This window comes from Lepisma saccharinum, chromosome 1 (genome assembly GCF_977018435.1).
Source record: "Lepisma saccharinum chromosome 1, izLepSacc3.1, whole genome shotgun sequence".
In the NCBI taxonomy this organism is placed as follows: domain Eukaryota; kingdom Metazoa; phylum Arthropoda; class Insecta; order Zygentoma; family Lepismatidae; genus Lepisma; species Lepisma saccharinum.
Window position 1 is genome coordinate 42312890 of NC_139229.1, and position 21735 is coordinate 42334624.

Genomic DNA, 21735 nt, shown 5'->3' on the forward strand with positions numbered 1-21735 from the left:
ACAGAGAAGCTGAAAATTAATTTTTAATGGTTTTACCAAACTTTATCATAATCAACCATTTTACACTCATATTCATGCCTTTACACAAAAGATTTCCCAGAGTGTAGATCAAGTGAACTAATTGGTACGTACCAGAATGTATAGTGCAATAGGTTTACAGTCACTGGACAGCCTGCAAAATCGATTAGTAATAAACAATTTTGCTGTAAATAGGGACAAGGAATTGGCTGGAATTATCATATTTTAAATGATTACCTGCAGAAGAATACAGCGTTGGTAGCCAATCTGTGATGTGCATCAGCTGCGAAGAAACTCTTCCTTGATTTTTAATTTTTCTGCTCCACACACAAGCTGGCGTTCTTACAGCTCCTTCAAATGGCGTATCCTTTTGCTGTTATGGAAAAATTGAATCCTATTATTATTATTATTATTATTATTATTATTTGTAAAAAGTTAGTGTAGTGATGCAAAATATTGCTCTACTCTACATTAAAAATCGAACCAAAATCTCGAAAATATAGTTAATAAAAATCATTCTAGGGCTATCACATGACTAACGTAACAAACTATATCCTAATGGTATACCGAGACTACATGCAGTGTTAATATGGAAGATACAACGACCTAGATAGGGCATCACAAAGCATTGGATGTAGAGCCTGGTGTATGTTGTATCATAATTAAAATAAAATGCCTATTTACTTTGTAAACCATTAGTTTTCTCAATATGACAAACGTAACATTTTTTTACAACACAAGCTTTAGCGGACTGACCTAACGCGCGTTTCTCGCCTCAGCGGATGGGACGATTTCAAGCGCGCCCTTTTCAAACTTGCCGTGAGTAGTACTCGAGAACTAATTGTATAGAGATGATTTTATCCGGGCTTTCAGCAAATTATGGAGGTTACTCCTCCAGTTAATAAAATACTTCTTTGTTGGTGAAATAATCTTGTGCCTCCTAATAATGAGTTTTAAAACAAGAAGAAGATAATGGAAATTGTTTTTTTTTTTTTAAAAAAATGGTATTCAACACCAACCTGTGACCACCACAATAGACCAAAGTGAATGAAAAAAAAATATTATGTAGCAGTGGTACATTCCTACAACCGTGCAGCGTTTCGTTGAAAATAGGCTGATTCTTCTTTGAAGAAAAATAGATAATTACAATGTACAAGAGCGGCAGTGTTGGCAGCTTATGGAAACAATTGTCGGAATTCTAGCGTTGTCCCTACGGACGCTGGATGTTCCAATTTTGGAGAGAAGCACAACAAGATACCACTCTTTGAGGATATACTGTATAATGCCCGCCCCCCAATTTAGAAAAAAAAACGAAATTACGCAACATTTTCGATAGCACTACTTTCTGTTGTCAAAGTGTTGTTTGTTCTTATTGAAAGATCGCCCGACCCTGTGGCCGAGTGGTTAGCACATCGCGCTGCGACGCCAAGGGTCCCGGGTTCGAATCCCGGTCGGGCTTGGTTGTTTGTGAATGTCCATTCATCAATTTCATCATTTCATCACCCATCCCCATCTTCGCAAATTAGCCAAGAGGCACAAAACGTGAAGTAAAATAAACTAAATCAATCAATCAATCAATCTTATTGAAAGTAAGTAAAAGGGAAATATATCAGAAAAATGGACTCGCAAGATGCATAAATCTCTTATATCGCCGTCCATTCCCTTCGTCTCAATCAGCCAAAAGTGGCAAAAAAAAGCGAAGTAAAATGAATCAAATTCAATCAATCAACTTCCCATTGTATCTCATCACCGAGGTGCAGGGGACGACCTTTTCAGAAGACACCCTTAAGTCAACGTTCCTGCCACCAGTAGCGGCTTCTACCTATTCGAACGTGCACACATCGCGGTATTATGGGCTTCACGCACACTGCTAGCGTTGTGTTCACGATACAGCAGTGTTGCAATCCCGTTCCATTCAAGATCGTGTAGCGGAGTTGAGGCAACCAATCGAGGATTTTTTTGGAAAAGGGAATTTCTACGGTATCTTCGCCCACGTTCCCAGCATGACAGGGGCAAGAAAGAAGGGAGGACGGAAGGGGGGAGGGGGGTAGCAACTGAAAGCGAAATGTCTTGCGTTTTCTTTGCTTAGTGCAGCTTGGTCAAAATAAACTGCCCTTGTGGCGCTGTAGTCGAATTATCAACCCGCACAGGGGAACCGTGGATCAGTCAGCTGTGCCTGCTCGTGCGTTGCAAAATTGTTGCACTGTCAAAAGCTCGTTCCTGTTTCAGTGGAAAGTGTGTGCTTTCATAATGAAAGAAAAAACTGTACATAGCGAAAGCAGAAACGTAATATTTAACGTTGTTAATTTTTTGAGGGAAGTTAGCTACAAAGCGTGCAGCGAATGCAGTAATAATACGGATACGACGGAAGGGCAAGGAAATGTTTGAAGTACGAAGAGGGCAGTGTGGAATGGACGGACTGAGTATTGTTACTTTCTTTAATATTTATTATTCTCTTGATTTCGCTTGCATCTGTCGGTCATTAGAAGTAAACAACTGCTAAATAGATTACAACTGATTTTCTGCATGTGGTCATTGGATTTGCTACCTTGTTTGTAGGAGCGGCTCCAGATAAAAGTTTCACCCGGGCGAGGTGGAATATTGGGGCCCCCTACTTTCCACCTTCCTCCAATTTTAAATTATAACCATGTTATATATTGATGAAGGAATTGGGAGCATAAAAGTCGAAACATTAATTTGCCTCAAACATCGCTCTGAAGCTCGCAAGTTGAACGCTCATTCACCCCACATTCCACCTGATGCAGAGCCGAGCAACAAGAATTTTCCACTCGGCTCTGCACAGTCAGCAAGGCAACGGGCCTCGCCAGCGGTGAGTGCACCTCCACTGTAAATTTCCATCTGCATCCAGGGATACCCCAGGTGCACAGTGGAGGTGCAAAGTCCACCAACCTATGACTCAAATCCAATATATATATAGCCCCAATCCCACCACTCACTCACTGACTCACTGACATAAATGTTCTCCATGAAGGAAGCCCCGGAGGCGAAAAATGCCCGATTACGACCCCCAATGAAATCGTCCCAAAAGGCCGAGAAAATTAAAAAATCGCTCAATCGGCCCTTCCTTAAGGGTGAAAATGCCCTTTTCTCACGTCCTTAGCAACCGTTGCCATGGACATTTCTTTACATACATTGTTTGCTTAAATTCTTAATTGTCTAGCTACATTATATTTCTCACAGATCAATAGCACACAGATGAATGAACTCATGACTTTGAAAAGGTGCCTGAAACAAGGGTGACATCTACATAATGAGTTTCAGCCCAGATACAATTACGTATATATTGTTATACTCAATGCGTAAATATCTACATCGTGCTTGTTTTAACTAAATGTTTAGGGGGTATAATGACATGCAATTCCTTAGAGCTTGCCGTGCCTGTTGTTGTCCATGGAAACGGACGTTGCTAGAGAACTTAAAGAAAGTTTATTTTCACTCCGAAAACTACTGTAAGGGAATTAAGCTAGACTTTTCGAATTTCAAAAAACGAGCATCAGAATTTATTACAGATGCAAGGTAGGAATTTGAGGGGAATGACGGAAAACAGTTAATATCCAATTCGTTCAAAAGTGTGAAAATGACAAAAGACGTAAATATTGCATTTTCAATTTAATCGCTATTCAATTCGTTAATGCAAATCATCCAACTACTTATCTTGAAACGGTTATTACTTACTCAGTTCATTATGAAGAAAATAGACAATAAAAATTTCAATATTTGTAGATACCTTATTAGAGCCCATACATACATAAAGTTACTTTCTAAACTTTTCAAATGAGCGAACTTGTACACATCTTCCCCATCATCCAATACAACATGCAGACAATTTCAAAGTCATTAAGATCATTAAGGAATTTCATCTAAAATATGATTGCGTTCACAACGTGGCCGAAGATCACGCTTGCGAGCGTACAAGACGTGGCCAAAGGCCACGCCGAAAGTACGCGAGTCCAATGTATAAAACCGCTGGAGACAGTAAATCGATCTCTCACTTCGCTCGAATATCACCACCAAACTGATCGACGAGAAGAGGACGACGGCCTGCTGAGAGATCGCGACACTACGAGGCGGCAACAAGCGAGAAGTCCATAAGCAGTCCGGATTAAGCCAGCCGAAGAATCTGCAAGCCATAAAACAAGTCGCCGAATTGCCTGCCGTCTCTTATCGTCATCTTCGATCTCTCCAGCGGGCACCTGTCACCGTCACCGACGCCAGAAACCGAGGGCCAGACCTACAGCAAGGGGTGAGTAGCGTTCAACAACACAGGCTCCCAACAATCCTTCATCAGCCTCCTTAAGGGTAGAGGTGGTTAGCCAAGTCAAACTTAAGACCTATCGTATTTATCTGAGCTACGTCCCGGCGTGACTCGATCCCGTACCTTACCCGACGTCACGCTACATGGTGGAGATAGCCGGCTCCACTCCGTGGAATTGCATAAAATTTTAATTTTTTTTTTCACTCCAAACCCCATAATTTACATTCCCCGCCGCACACAGCAGCAACCTTAGAAATTCTTCTTTTTCGATAATACACTTCGTATTATAACCCCCTCCCCCTCGTAAAATTTTCTTTTCCGCTCACTATCCTTCATTTCTTGTGAATAAGTGCATAAAAATTCCCCCTCCCTAAATTCGCATGAACGAATCCCAAATTATTCTTCACGAAGAGCTAGACCGTTCTCTTGACCAGATTCTCTCCTTAGCCTCCGCTATTAATTCCCCCGCTCCTTCCCCCCGAATAACCAGATCCAAGGCTCAACATCCCGATTATCCCCAGTTTCTAGGTGGTCTAGAAACACCCAAACGAAAAAAGAAACACCCAGAACCCCAAACCAGTACACCTAAAACTAACACCCCTACCACCATCAATCCTATCCCTACCACCATCAATCCGTCAAGAATGTCCGTAAATATACCCCATGGCTTATACCCCGCCCCCTTCACAGGAAAAAACCCTCAAGAAGTTGAGCAGTTTTTTGAAAAGTTCGATAGTATTGCGGGCGCTTTGGCGTGGGAGGAAAATAAAAAACGCGAAATGTTGCCATTGTTCCTCGCAGACATAGCGCTCACATTTTTGAACGATCTCGAGAAGCAACCAAACTTCAACACCCTCACCTTTCCGCAAATCAAGAAAGAATTAATTTCATTATTTAAAGGTAGTCACTTAGTCAGCATGCCTATCCAAATTTTATTAGAGACAAAGCAGGAAACTAACCAGCCCATTCATGATTATGTAATTCGCAAGAAAAATCTCGTCCTTCAATTCTTCCCGCAAGCGACGAACCCTCAAATCCTTTCTTATGTTGTATCGGGACTTCGATCTAAACACATCGCTGCGATAGGAGACAAAGAGTTCACCGACACAAGTTCTCTTATTGCACATCTGCAGAATCAAGAAAGGCAAGACATGCTGATTCAAGCTAGACGCAATGAGGAACAAAGTGAAGCGATGAAACTGATAGATGCCGCTAAGTACATGCACTCCATTTACGCAACAGCCTCCCCTCAGTTTCCCAGCTGTACGCAACCACAGGTCAGCAACACGCATCCTTTCCCCACACCTCAGCCTGCTTCGTCATTTGTGACGTATTCCCCCCCTACCCCCCTCCCGCAGATCTCTCAAGCTCCATACAACTTTCTTCCGCAACAACCTTATCAAGCAACAGCAGCTCTCCCGACCAACTCGTGGCAGGTCCAAACCACGCCCACAGCCCCTCCTTCCTTCCCCTCCAGTCAAGCTCCACACACGCAGTCCACTAGTTCTACCAGCGCTGCCGTTTCACAGTCTTGTAACGCAATTCTGCCATCTGGCGGTTCAACAGCGAACCAACTAGATTCAGTCACAAATCAATTGCAAACCTTAACATTAGAAAATAAAGTTGAAGCGTTGTGTCACACTGTACAGAACCTGGCGGATCAAATACAATTAAATAACAGTAATCAATTTCAGACCCGGCCGACTTTTTACGGTCAGGGGAATGGCAATCGCAGAGGTTCTACTCGCGGCATGCGACGTAATTTCAGATCTCGAGGTGGAAATAATAATTCAGCCGGGGGGCGACAAAATTCACAGTTTTCGCAATGCCAGATTTGTTTCCGTTCAAATCACTCTACCAGGGACTGTTTTTATAACCCAAACAATGAAAACAAGGGCGATTTAAACTGAAAAACCGCGTGAATCGATGGGACGGATCCACACGCAAGACAAAATTTGACACAGTTCCTATCCTTGAAAAAAAAAAAAACCTATTCTTCATTCAAGCTCATGTAAATAATAACCCCCTAGAAATTATGATTGACAACGCAAGCGAGATTAGTATTTGTCCTCAGCATTTAATTCCACCTAATGCAAAGAAAATTCAAATGCACAGCATTATTAAAGGCGTCACTGGCAACAGACTTCCTATCTCAGAAATTGTAATACTCCCCCTTCACATAGGAAGATATAGGTACTCCCACCCTTTTAGAGTTGTGCAATCCAGAGAATTACCTCCTCTCCTTGGCAATGACTTCTTGAAGACACAAAATTGTGACATTTCACTTAGTACTAACCTGTTAACTCTTAGACGCTTAGGCCATATTCCGAACTATAACCTTCCCACAAAATCACACACCTACACCATCCCTGATGTAATTTTTTCTAAACTACACCCTACTAGCAACCAACACAGTTTAGTAACAATCCCAGAAAATGTAATCCTAAAACCTAGAACCCGAACATATGTTCCAGTTTCCATCACTCCCCCCCTCCCCCACAATATCCTACTCACACCCTCTCAGGAAAAAATCCTTACATACAATATCCTCATACCCCATGCTCTCCTTAACACTTCTTCCCCTCTGTTACTAATTCATAACCCCTCAGAGAAACCAGTCACTCTCAAATCCAACACCCCACTTGGCCAAGCAACCCCCTGTGACATAATAGTAGACATGACAGACGCATCCAACACTGATATGACTACCACCACATACGCATGCACGGAAGACAATACAGACAACACAAGGCTGAAGGAAAGTCAGAAAAAATTTGACCCACCTTGCATCAGTATTAACCCTGACTTATCAGAGGCAGACAAACAGAAAATCATACAATTAGTATTTGATTATGCTGATGTTTTAGCCTGGAAAGGCGATAAACTCACCACAACCCCAATTTATGAGTACGACATTGACATTGGCGACAATCAACCTCCCTATATGAGACAATACCCCATTCCTTTGAATCTTCGAGAGCAAATGAAAATTGAGCTTAACAAGCTCTTACAAGATGGCATCATTCGCAGGTCAGAAGGTAGTCCATTCCGACACCCAGTTCTCTTAGTGCGCAAGCGAGACAATTCGTTCCGCGTGGTGTCTGACCTTCGGGCGCTGAATAAAATTATTCAGCACTCTTCTCTCCCCACACGTAACATTGATAACATTTTAGCAGACATGGCAGGTAAGAAATATTACACAACCCTTGACCTTAAATCGGCATTTTTTCAGGTAAAATTAACAGAAAGGTCGAAGAAAATGACCTCGTTTGCAATTAGTAATTGTGGAAATTACGAGTATGAAGTATTACCAATGGGATTGAAGACAAGTAGTCAGGTCATGAACAATGTAATGTCTATGGCTCTATCTGGCATAGATAGTTCCGAGATATCCGCATATACGGATGACATAATTTGCTACACAAACTCAGTTGACGCAATGCTACAAGTTTTACATAAAGTCTTTGCTAAATTACGTGCAGCCAATTTGAAACTAGGGCCAAATAAATGTAAATTTTGCTTTGAAGAAATTCCAGTCTTAGGCCATCTTGTGTCGCAAAAGGGATTTAAAATTTCTGATCACATCCTGCGTGCAATCAAAGAATTCCCTCCACCTAAATCTAAGAAGAATTTGAAATCCTTCCTAGGCATATGCAATTTCATCAGACGCTATGTACAAGGGTTTGCGGAACCCGCAGAATGTTTGTTCAAATTACTCAAAAAGAAAGTAAACTTTCATTGGCATGAAGAGCATCAGAAAAGCTTTGAGGCATTAAAAGACAAAATTATTTCCGCACCCATTCTTAGACCTTATGACCCAAAGCAGACTTCATGCGTATACATCGACGCGTCATACCAGGGTATGGGTGGTTGTCTTATGCAGAAGGATACTGATGGAATACTGCATCCGATAGCCTTCTGCAGCAGACACCTTACAGACACTGAGAAAAAAGCAGATGTCTTTTCTCTTGAAATTGCAGCTGCCTTTTATGTCCTAAAATCATTCAAATTCTTCTTAATCAACACACCTTTTATAGTTTTCACAGATAACCATGCATTGTCTTACCTTAGAACAACAAAACAGTTGTCCGGGGTCCTTGCTCGAAGATCACTCTTCTTCCAAGAGTTCGACTTCCAAATCCACCATATCCCATCATCACAGAATGGTATTGCTGATGCATTATCGAGGCATCCTGTAGACCCAGCCCCTTCCTTGCCCAACAACACAGCACAAGACACTTCCCTTGACACAGACGAGGAGGACATACTAAATCAAGTCTTCATGTTACAATCCGATGACTTTGACATAGGTACGGCACAAAGAGAGGACCCATACTTACAAGCATTAATCAAAATTCATGAAAACCACCCAGATGCTGATCACAAATTAGAGAAAACAGCCTACTCATTTGTTCTTGACAACGGAATCCTTTATAGGAACACTAAATTTTCACCAGGCTATAGAAGACAGTTATGTATTCCCCAAAAACTAAGAAAAGAAGTGTTTCAATTAATTCACTGTAACAAAATGATGGCCGCACATCAAGGTGCTGCTAAAACATACTCCCATCTCTCTTTACGCTACTATTGGCCTAATCTAAAGAAATATGTGTACGCTGCAGTACGCAAATGCACTGAATGTCAAGTAGCAAAAACGGCTCACGGAGCCGTACAACATACACTGCAAATGAGCCCACCCGCTAGTCATCCCTTTAGCCAAATACATATTGACGTGTGTGGACCACTGACTTCAACCTCTGACACAGGACACAAATATTTTCTATCCGTTGTTGACAATTGTACCAGATTTGCCATAACTACAACCCTCCCCAACCATGATGCCAACTCAATAGCTAACGCCCTTGTCTCACATGTTTTTCTCATTTTTGGTCTTCCAGAGACGATTATGCTTGACAGGAGCTCCCCGAACTGTAGCAAATTAATACAGGAATTATCCAAAATTACTGGTGTCACATTAAAATTTGTTGATACTGCTGCCCACTTCAGAAATGGTGTAGTCGAATCATCTTTTCACTACTTGAAATCCATCATGAAAACTTATGTGGTACAAAAACAAAGTAAATGGCATGAACTTTTGGCTAGCGCGACCCATGCCCACAATGTAAGTACACATCTTGGCATGAACAACTCCCCCTATTTTTTGCTATTCGGACAACACCCTAGATTAATTGCAGATGCTGTTCTCCCTACTAATCCAAACACTACTATCCACTCTAATGAACAGAGAATAGAACAACTCCAAGCCGCTCGAGAACTAGCACACAAACATTTAGCAAAGCGATTTGAACAGCAAAAACAATGTGCCGACAAAAAGACACAACAAACAAACTACTCCCCTGGACAATTAGTGTATATTTTGGACACTACCCCTCATCCCCACGTACCCAAGGCATTTTCCTCCTCCTACAAATTTCAAGGGAAAATAATTTCCCAAAACGACGCCAATTCCTATTTGGTGGAATACACCGATGGTCGTGGCAAACTGAAAACCGATGCTATCACGATTCACCGTTTGAAAACAAGGCACCTTGACTCGGACGAGTCTGTCACTTAAATATTCAATTTTTCCATTTTTCACCGTTACACAGTCCATTCACACCTTATAAATATTCTTTTCGCACCCACATGTCAATATAATACTTGTATTTTCGCAATTTTTGTTTTCGCAACGCGATTTTTTCACCAAGCCGCACACAAGAACGAGCACATGTAAAAACGGAAGTTCCGCCATTTTGATTCACGTAGTATCCTCTTCTTCCTGTTCCCTCTTCCTCAACACTGTACACATAAAGAGTCGGGAATTAACTTTCAAAGTAAGTTCGAAGACTAAAATAAACTTTTAATATTCCACAAAGTAATAATAATAAAGAAGTAGAAAGTAAGAACGGCCAATCAGGAACGTAGTCTCTCAACTGACTACTGGTTGAGTACGTGAACCAAAGATGCACATCAAGCACAGGCATATCTCATCGAATTTATGACCCTAACCTTACAGCTTAGCCAAATGTTCACCCTTTTTGAATATGAGAATACCATTACCAATTGTAAACATCATTTTCTCTCTGAACATGTTGTATCTAAAACGACACTGCACCGAGACTTGAAAAAGATTCAAAAAAATATTCTTCCTACTGGATTTGATATAGCGAATCCTCTCACCCTTATTGACATGTATTATCAGATACCACTGTCCCAATGCAGAATTTCTGCTGATGCTGTCAATATTGAGTTGAAGGTGCCTATCACTTCCACTCAGAAGAAATATAAACTTTATTTAGCAATCCCTGTCCCCTTTTCGTATCAAAATTTAACATGCGTAGTGTCGCATAATCCATCGTATATCGCCATCGATGATTCTCATAATGTTGTCACTATTAGTGGTACAGACCTTGAAAATTGTCAGGTCCATACACAGAAATTGTGCCTTCTGCCTTCTCACACAGGAAGACACGATGGGCTCAATTTCTGTTTTTCCAAATTGATTCAAGCAACAACCGTGGCTGATACGATGAATGTGTGTACCTACACATGTCACGAATCCCACCTCACCGATGTGGTCAAATTAGATTTGAATGTTTATGCAATAATTAATCCTCCTCCTACCATCACCTTTTTTTATGCTAATGGCTCCACTTTACATTATAATCTTACCAGTTTTCACGAACCCGGTGCAGTATTGTTACACGTGGCTTGCCGTACAGATGTACTTATCACCCCCGATATCAAAATTCATGCTATCTTTCCTTGTGGTTTCGATCATTCAACAATCCACCGAACAATTCATATCCTTCCTGCTGCATGGACCAACAATCCCAATTTTCTACTCGACACCCATTACAAAATTTCCCCCCTTGTGAATGCAACGGCTCTTTATCATAAACAATGGACATTTCATATCCCTCACCTTAACCTTTCCCAATATAAAGTTCTTGACATCCCTCCTATAACTCCTCTTTACAGACACGCGGATTTTCCTATCATTATAATTTTTGTCTGGCTCACATGTCTCACTCTAGGTGTCATATACCAATTTAAACTTCTCCACATTCCCCTTTTCTTATGTTTTACTTCTAAGGCTCGTGCACTTACCCCTCATGACCTTGTAAAATCTCCTGCACATACAACCTCCTATCTCTTCTTAATTTTCATAGCTCTCTTGCTTCTTTGTATTTGCATTACATACATGTACTTACGTCTAAAACGTCACACTTCTTGCTGTTCATGTTGTCACCGGCGAACCCCATCTCCTCCTAAGACATGTTCCGTCCCTATTATTAGTCCTCCTATTTCCGTAGCTGCTATATCTCAACGTCCCGCACATTCCCCACCACCCCCTCCCACTCTTCGTCAACTTACAACTCCCACTCGCTTAGCTCCTCCTCTTCCCACACGTATCACCTTCGATGATGGCTACTGTCTACCCACCCCTGTCATTTCCCTTATGTCACCTTCGACTCCAACCTTTACTCTTCCGCACTTAGGCGAACACCTTTTATTATAACTTCCCCTTCCCTACGCTTGTCGGCTCCCCCTTGCACAATGTCACCATCTGGCCATACTACACTCACGGCGTTGTCAAGCATCTCTTCGGCAGTTCCGCATACAGCCAGTCACCCAGCAGTCGGTCAGCGAGGAATCATCATGGCGCAGCAGTCATCCTGGAGCAGCTGTACAAGCAGCCAGCCAGCCAGCAGCCATATATTGCAGACATCATGCAGCCAGCCAGCCAGGAGCCTTCCTATTGCAGCAGACACCGTGCAGCCAGCCAACCAGCGGCCATCTATTGCAGACATCATGCAGCCAGCAGATATCTTATTTCAGCTCATCATGCAGCCCGCCAGTCGGCCAGTGGACATCATGCAGACACCATGCAGCCAGCCAACCAGCTGACATCTTATTGCAGACATCATGCAGCCAGCCAGCCAGCAGGCATCCTATTGTAGCCAGCCAGCAGCCATCTATTGCAGACATCATGCAGACAGCCAACCAGCGGCCATCTATTGCAGACATCATGCAGCCAGCCAGCCAGCAGATATCTTATTTCAGCTCATCATGCAGCCCGCTAGTCGGCCAGTGGACATCATGCAGACACCATGCAGCCAGCCAACCAGCTGACATCTTATTGCAGACATCATGCAGTCCTCATGCGGCTCATCATGCAGACATCATGCAGCCAGCCAGCCAGCAGACATCATGCAGCCAGCCAGACACCATGCAGACATCATGCAGCCAGCCAGCCAGGAGCCTTCCTATTGCAGCAGACATCATACAGCTAGCCCGCCAGCACATATTCTATTGCAGACATCATGTAGCCAGCCAGCCAGACCTCCTATTGCAGCAGACATCATGATGCAGACATCATGCAGCCAGCCAGCCAGGAGCCTTCCTATTGCAGCAGACATCATGCAGCCGGCCAGCCAGCAGATATCTTATTGCAGCACACCATGCAGTCATCATGCAGCCGGCCAGACACCATGCCGCCATCCTGCAGCAAGCACATAAACATGTAGCCAGCAGACCACAGGCAGCCTGCAGCTCAGCATACCACCAGTGGTCAGCATTCCAGCTGAACATGCGGCCAGACCCGTGCAGTACAGCTATACCGACAGCTCCAACTTTTTTTTCTCCACATTATTATATACAGGGTTTTTATTTTTCTTTACTCAATGTACTTTCAATTATTATTTTATTTCAAAATATACTCTCCATAACCATCTCTACTCTGCTTTGTAACCACTCACAGTGGATACATCTTTGCCAGGGGAATGATGAAGGAATTGGGAGCATAAAAGTCGAAACATTAATTTGCCTCAAACATCGCTCTGAAGCTCGCAAGTTGAACGCTCATTCACCCCACATTCCACCGGATGCAGAGCCGAGCAACAAGAATTTTCCACTCGGCTCTGCACAGTCAGCAAGGCAACGGCCCTCGCCATCGGTGAGTGCACCTCCACTGTAAATTTCCATCTGCATCCAGGGATACCCCAGGTGCACAGTGGAGGTGCAAAGTCCACCAACCTATGACTCAAATCCAATGTATAAAACCGCTGGAGACAGTAAATCGATCTCTCACTTCGCTCGAATATCACCACCAAACTGATCGACGAGAAGAGGACGACGGCCTGCTGAGAGATCACGACACTACGAGGCGGCAACAAGCGAGAAGTCCATAAGCAGTCCGGATTAAGCCAGCCGAAGAATCTGCAAGAATAAAACAAGTCGCCGAATTGCCTGCCGTCTCTTATCGTCATCTTCGATCTCTCCAGCGGGCACCTGTCACCGTCACCGACGCCAGAAACCGAGGGCCAGACCTACAGCAAGGGGTGAGTAGCGTTCAACAACACAGGCTCCCAACAATCCTTCATCAGCCTCCTTAAGGGTAGAGGTGGTTAGCCAAGTCAAACTTAAGACCTATCGTATTTATCTGAGCTACGTCCCGGCGTGACTCGATCCCGTACCTTACCCGACGTCACGCTACAATATATACGGTTTTAATGACGACAAATAATATCCATATTTTAAAAATACTTTAATACTGTTGAACACGTTCATTGTAGGCACGTGTTTAATTAATACCTACATCATGACATCAAAACAATAACATTTTCTTAACTTAAATTCCTACATGATTTTGCAATATACGTATTAAGTTATTCAGCAGTAACTTCAATTAATTCTTGTCAACAATAAATCCAACCCTTTTTAAAACAAATAGCCACGGACACGGTGGGGGCACATAGTGGTTCGGATCCCAGTTTAAACTGTAGGTCGTCTATATTTGCTTTTCTGTGCATAAAGTGGAGCTAAAACATAAATTCAAACAAAGAAACAAATAGCCACGGTTAGGATTTGCCTCTAATCAAGGAAGATCCTCGGTTTGGCGGCCCTACGAGGTCGGCGCCCCGGATAATCGCCTTGCCCTGCTTGTTTCATGCATGCAAATGATGCATTCTTGTTCATTATTGTCAGTGGAGCGAAGGAGAAAATTTTTACTAAATATTTTGAAAATCGACAATAATATTGAATATTGTAGATCGGTATTTCTATGTTTATAGTGATTTTGTCATGTTATCTATACCCAATAACATCGCTCTTCTCGTGATCGCGAGAAAATTCACCGAAGTATTTCCAATTTATATAATATTAATATTTTTTATATTTTTCATGAAATAAAACTCTCTCATAGCCTCATTTTCAGTAAAAGGTGGCCATAACTTGTGTTTCCAATACATTTAGCATCATTATGTACGCAAAAACGGGTGCGAGTATATGGGAGGGTTGATAACACTTCTTCTGGACACGAGTCTGAACTGAAGTGCACACCCATAAAGTCAGACCACGAGCCGCCACTGCCTTCCACGTAGTAGTAGCACGTATGTACATACACCCTGGACTGCATTTGGCAGACTAGCCTCTGGCGTATGGACTCGAAGAGCTCTATAGGGTTCGTGTTGCGTCGTCCATATGCTTGTGATTCACCCTTCATCCATTTCATCTTATCACATTTCATTCTCACATTCGCGATTAGCCACAAGTGGCAGAAAAACGGAGTAAAATAAATCAAATGAATCATTCAATCAAAGCAGCAGTGCTGGATCTGCGAATGTTGCTCCCACGGAAAATATTTATAATCCTATATATATGAGGATGTGTGTTCGACGAAAAGATACATCTACTTATGGAAGGAAATGTCAAAGCTTTTGCTGCTATTCAGTTTTACCAACACCACAACACTATTGCGAATACCTAGACAACAGCGAAAGCAAATCACAAGAAGATTCACGTGAATGCTGTAGAATAGTGGTTTTCAAACTGTGGTACGCGTACTCCCAGGGGTACATGAACGACTTGAAGGAGGTAAGCGATCAGATCGGAAGAAATATGTCGAGAATAACCACATGGCAACATATTTTGCTGCAGGTGTGTAGAGCAGACTTCATTGTTTCAGACTTCATAGCTTTAACGCTCAACTGGAAAATAAGGCTGTCTTTTGAACTTTGTTTCATATGTTTTGAAATAAAATAGTCGTTCAAAGTCTACGCATTTCATATTTCAACTCAAAAACCCACAAACATCTGTTTAAGTGTAAAAAACGTCACTAGTACGACTGGGAAGAATACTGAAATAGATTACATTTGGAGACGAATATCCGCTTGAAAGTTTCAAGTACACAGACAGACATCAAGAAACTGTGTCAGTACATCCTTCTCACTAGAAACTCTGAGGATTTACAACAAAACTCCAAAATTGTGATTGACAGTTCGTTGACAAACTTATTTTTGTTCTTAATTTATCTCAATAACTCTGGAAAAAAATATACGAAAATTATTTTTATATATTTTTTAGCATACATGTTTCACATTTTAATTTTTGTAACTGAGCATAAATATTGTAAACGTAGGAACATCCAATAAAATAATAAACAAAGAATTCTAACGTTTATTTGTTTACCAATGCCCGAATGCGATTTTGCTCTATTGGAGATAGACGCTTCCAACATATCAAAAACTCCCCACCAATCAGGCAGCCAAAAAATTTCCCCAAAACCCAGTATTCGGAGAAAACCTATGGGAGAGAGGGAGAGTACATTTAGACGTTTAGTTACGACTAAAGGGTACAATGAGAAAAACGTTTAAGAACCGTTGCTCTAGAAGGAATTCTATGTAGATGTCATTTTTCAGACTTGGGAATTGCATAGCAGTGGTACATTTTTACAACCGTGCAATATTATTTAAATATATTTTTTCTTAATATTACTTACAGGCCTTAATAATTGATCTTCTCAAGTTATTGCTTAGGAGTCGGAAATCCTAATCAAGAATTTACAATGCGTTTGTAGTGTGTTGAAGAAGAAACTGAAAGATGATGCCAAATGCTGATCGGGTGTCTTTTAGGATCTTTTGTAAACTGTGTTTCAATTATTTGAATTGATAGTTTTATGTTTTTTACTTGACGGAATTTATGTTTTGGCACTCAACGAATTAAGCTTTTTGCTTTTGAGGAGAGGGGTGACCGCCGATCTTCGTAACCTATCCCCACTCCCTTGCACTGTCCCTTCCACCCCCTCACCCATCTGTCTGTAGGATGACTGCCGACTGCAGAAAAGCCCGTGTCCATCGTCTTTGGACTGCTACTGGAGAGACTGACAGCAGTCGGCTCTTGACAGTAGCTAACCTACACATTTGTACGTACATTGCGCTCATAATTTTATAACACGCATTAAAATCCTAAAAAGTAGAGAACTGGAAGTAAATAAAAATGAACTGTAGGACGTTCCTAACTTCCTACATGGAGGAATCTCCCCTGCGATTGCCCAAGTCTCCCTTAAGCTTACTCGTTAAGAGAAAAACAACAACTTTAAATCCTGCTAAGTGACTAACTTTTAAACAAAAAAAATGCAAACTAGGAACATATATCAGTGGCGTGTCCTGAAAATTTGGCCTGGTATACCGCAATACAATTAAATTATTTATTGTGTAGGTAAATGTGAAGGTAAAGTTCCCCTTAGATCACTCACCCGGGGAATTGAATTTATCGTATAGGCTTCTAGAAGAATTAGATATAATACAAATGAAACACCAATGCAAGCAAAACAAAAACAGAAGCCTGACACCTTGAAATTTTCGGTCAATTTCGATATTTTCCATAAAATTTCCCTTTGCAGCGAAAATTGAACCTAGGTTTTCCTCAGCAAGGAAAATTTCCTTCCACGTGGCAACACTGTCACTGCCAAGCGCGGTACAGAAACAAAAAAGGAAGAAGCAATATTTTACCACCAACCGTGAAATTAATCTCCCTGGCCCATATTTTTAAACAGTCCCGCGCCCATTTTTTCTCCTTAACCAGATCGTCCAAGGGTGCGATGGAGAACGATCAGTGGCGTACATGAACCAGTCTTTAAGTTTTTAAAATAATATACTTAAATTCTAGTTTAGAAGTTTTCTTTAATAGTTTGCATAATATATAATGAGCGATTTCCCATATATTAATGCCTTTAAATGAAACCAGGGCGTCGGTGATCTCTGAATTGCAGTTCCCCCGTTCAACTATTCGCAAACTGTATTTGGGCTTAGACGTAAGTGATGTTGCAAAGGTAATTTCTAGTATCCAGAACAGGTCGGTTACACACTTAGTTTTAAGTCCTCCTCCGTGGTCGCGCGGTGTAAGTCCTGTGCTTTGGTCACCGACTGCGGAACGGCATGGGTTCGAGTCCGCCTGGGTTCAGTCTCTGGGTTCGAGGCCTGTGTATAGGACCGGTAGCAACCCACTAGAGTGAGGAAATTGCGGAGCTGCGAGTGAGTAGCGTTAACCCGGTCTGGGAAATCTCCTATAATGACTGAGGTTTTGACGTGCTGACCCCATGTCACTTCATCACCTGTTGAAGATCTCTTCACCTCTAGGTAGGATTGTGGGAAGGAGACTGGCAGTAGACTGTAGAGCCATGGGTTAATATTTTATTTTATTATTTGTTATTATTTTAATCTTGACTCTAATTGCAAACTAGAATTAAAGATTACGAGTTATTGGTTTAGTTTTGTTTCAGTTCTAGAAATTGTTTTCTTTAAATTAGGCACACACAGGAGATGTACTACCTAGATTTTTCAGCTAAAAAATTCAGGTGGACTTATTTAAGGAATTTATATCTCTACGCGGGAGGAACCAGGCAACACCGAAGTCTACTGTGTTTCAAAGACAACAGATCCCGTTGCGGTAGCACTGGCAGAGACGATTCCACGAAGGTAAAACAGCGATAGCGAGAAATCAGGCGAGGCCAGGCCGGCTCGGTAGCTCAGTGGGTTTCGACCTCCGTGGCGGAGTGGCAGTCTGCCTGCAGCTCGTGCAGGTATCAGTTCGTAGCGAGCTCGCTCGTCGCGTGAGAAGGCTTAGCGATCGAACTGTCCGAGTTAGCTAGGGCCGTATACGGTTTGCTAGTGTTGTGTTAATTCTTTTTTTCCTTTGAAGTGCAAGCGAGGTCTTGACTACAATTACCGTGCGTCAGTGAAGATACGATGAAATAGATCACGATGAATACACAAAGAGAAAACACCTTGAAATTTGTTTTCATTGATGTCAAAACGCGACCTACGTCATTGGATTTTCATCGATGGTTTCATGATGTCTACCAAGTGCCTACGAACCAAGTGCTCAGTTTTGAAATAGATTACTTTCGTAAGTTTTTGTACGTGAAATTTGCGACAAAAGTGGTAGGAGAACGGTTACTAAATGATTTTGGTGCTGAGGTAATTTATAGTGACGTAGATGGTGATCATAAAGTTGAAGTAGAATGGGCCCACCAGCGACATGTAATTGTCAGAATCCATGTAGTCCCAATTGAATTAAGTGCAGAAGTGATAAGTCGTGTCATGAGGTCTTATGGGGAAGTGTTAAAAATTGAAGACGAGACATACTCTGCAGACCACATTTACCCTACTCGAACTGGATGTGTATTGATTAAAATGATACTACGTAAACCCATACCCTCATATGTAATCATGAATGGAGACTCCTATTGGGTAACATACCCTGGGAGGTTCGTACCTGCCTCGCGTGCTCCGGAGAGGGTCATGTAGTGGCTGAGTGTCCTAAGCGTCGTTCCACTGTCAACCAGCCCCGCAGGGGCCCGGTTAATATACCCGCTGACAATGTACCGATGGTATATGAACCAACTGTGCTACCCGTACGGACTAAACCTAGAGATTCAGCTCCATCAGTTGCAGAAGTCCCTGCGTCACGAGATAACAATGGAGGGAACACGGATAGCCCCAGACTCACCGACGAGGAGACAGGTACCAGACACGAAGGTAGTGAGAAGAATGCACCAACAGGAAGGGAAGAGATGGAGCAGCCAACATTGACCACTGCAGAGGAGATGCATCACATACCCCCGCCCCCACCCCCAAGTGCTTTGTTCGCGGAGGCCGAATTCCCCGTAGTTACCTCTCCTAGGAAATCAAGGTCAAGATCTGTATCAAGGTTACGGTCAGTGGCGGAAGAGTCCATGGTGCTACGTAGAAAGAAGAAGAAAAATAATGCATGCGTAAGTTCCACAATAGTTCATAACGAATTTAGAGTAGAACCTGGCACCCCAAAACAAGATGTTTCAAAGGTTAGTTTAACCAGTAATTCAGCAAATGTAACTAAAGAGAAACCTTCGACGAGTAACAAACTTACCCCAGATGTATTTAGTGGAAAGCATAGTTAATGCATTATAGGCAGAAATTAGAGATCAGTAATGTTGAAGAATGTAAGTAAGTTTAGTTTTCTTTTGTGGACAGTTATAATCATGGAAACATTTACCTTGGCATCTATAAATTTGAATCAAATGCAAAGTAAGACCAAAATAATTGCTCTCAATGACTTTCTCATTAAATCGTCTATTGATGTGGCCCTCTTACAAGAGGTCGCCATAGACGATTTTTCTGTACTGAGCATGTTTAAAGTATACAACAATTTCACTCCCTTTGCACAAGGGACTGCCATAGCATGTAGACGACACTTGGATTTACGTAATGTAGTTCCCCATCCCACGGGCAGACAAATAAGTGCCAAATTAGGCTCAGTGTTTCTCTGTAATGTGTATGCTCCGTCAGGAAGCCAAAACAGACGGGAAAGAGAAGATTTTTTTTTCAACAGTTGTAGGGCCCGAGGTGACATCCCACACACTAGACACTATACTAGTGGGAGATTTTAACTGCGTAATTCGTTCACAAGATCAAAATCCAGGATACAACTTCTTACGTGCGCTCTATGAATTAACTCAGGGGTTACAACTGCGTGACGCTTGGATACACGCCAACGGCGACAGTCAAGGTTACATACATATCACCTCCAATAGTGCGTCAAGGATCGATAGGTTTTATGTCGCACCAAGATTTCAGGAATATATAATTAGTGTTAAAAATTTTCCAGTATGCTTTAGTGACCATAGTATCCCAATTCTCAAAAAAAAATTAGATTTGGTTAAACCCCGTCAAGGTAGCGGATACTGGCTTTTAAATAGCACATTATTACGCAATGGTAGTTATGTCCAGCTAATCAGGGAAACGTGGAACGAACTCAAGGCCTTTCGGCCAGTTCAAATGACACTAATCGAGTGGTGGGAAACTCGAGTTAAGTCTAAATTTCGCCAGGTCAGTAAATTCTTCAGTGCAGAGGTTAGTAGAGATCAAAGAAACAAATATAATTTTTTGTATGCAGTCTTGAATGATCTCCATCGTTTAGCACTGCAAGGTAATTTCGATCGTCCCTATGCAAATGAAATAAAAGCGCAATTACTTGCTATACATAGGAAACGAAAATCTGCAACAATAATAAAGAGCAAGATTCTTCCTATTGACCCTGACGAGCAAGCTATACTAAGTCACATTCTTCAAGAACATAAACACGCCAGGAGTCACGTTATTCATAAATTAACTTTAGATTCCGGTGAAGTTGTCACCAGCCCTCATAGCATACACGACATGATTTTGCAATACTATAAAAATCTTCTTGGTCAAGCCTTTAATCCCACAGAAACGCAATGTAATTTTTTGAACTACCTCCCTGGATCACTGACGGAAAATGAAAGAACTGAGCTCACACAACCGTTTAGTAAAAAGGAGGTTCATGATGCAGTATTCAAAGCTCCTAGGAATAAAACTACAGCCGAAGATGGACTACCATCAGAATTCTATCAATGTTTCTGGGATCTAATAGGAGACGAATTAACGGAATGGGTCAACGAGTGTTGACAACAGGGACAATAGGGAAGACCAGTAGCACGGGAGTTATAGTGTTAGTTCCAAAAAAGGCAAATCCAAAATTCGTTACAGATTTTAGGCCAATTTCCATATTGAGTAGTGATATCAAACTTATAAGTAGGTGCATAAATCAGCGTCTAAAAAAATATATGGTTAAACTTATTGGCAATTTACAGTTCGCTTGTAATACGTCTCAAAGTATACATCACTTGCTGCAAATGATAAGAGACGTAATTATTACCAAACAAAATAAGAATGCATCAGAGGCAATTCTATTTTTAGACTTTTCCCAAGCTTATGACAGAGTGAGTCACGAATATCTGTACAAAGTCTTAGAAGCATATGGCTTCGGAGACACTTTTATGAATTGGATAAAAACATTATATAATCATATGCTGCTAAAACTCAAAATAAATGGTTTCTTGACAACAAGTTTTAAAATGCGACGGGGTGTACTACAAGGTAGTCCCTTGAGTAGCACATTGTACGTCCTCACAATAGCCCCTTTTTGTTTAGTATCCAGCATCATTTACAGGGTATTTCTATGGCTTCCACCACAATACAAGTTGGCAGTTTCATGGACGACGGCACGATTTTTCTCAAGGATGAAAGAGTTCTGTACAGTGTTAAAAGCAAAATACATACTTTCGAGCTCACATCAGGAGCAAAACTAAACAATCG

The 21735-nt window shown here is 41.8% G+C and overlaps 1 protein-coding gene across 1 annotated transcript in view; it reads right to left on the reverse strand.

Annotated features, from left to right (window-relative positions):
* Window positions 1-21735, reverse strand: part of LOC145977773 (arylsulfatase B-like) — a 135078-nt gene that overhangs the window by 12965 nt on the left and 100378 nt on the right. Inside the window, exon 6 of the mRNA XM_083110090.1 lies at window positions 256-391. Coding sequence (XP_082966216.1) covers window positions 256-391 — 136 coding nt within the window. The remainder of the gene's footprint in view (window positions 1-255; window positions 392-21735) is intronic.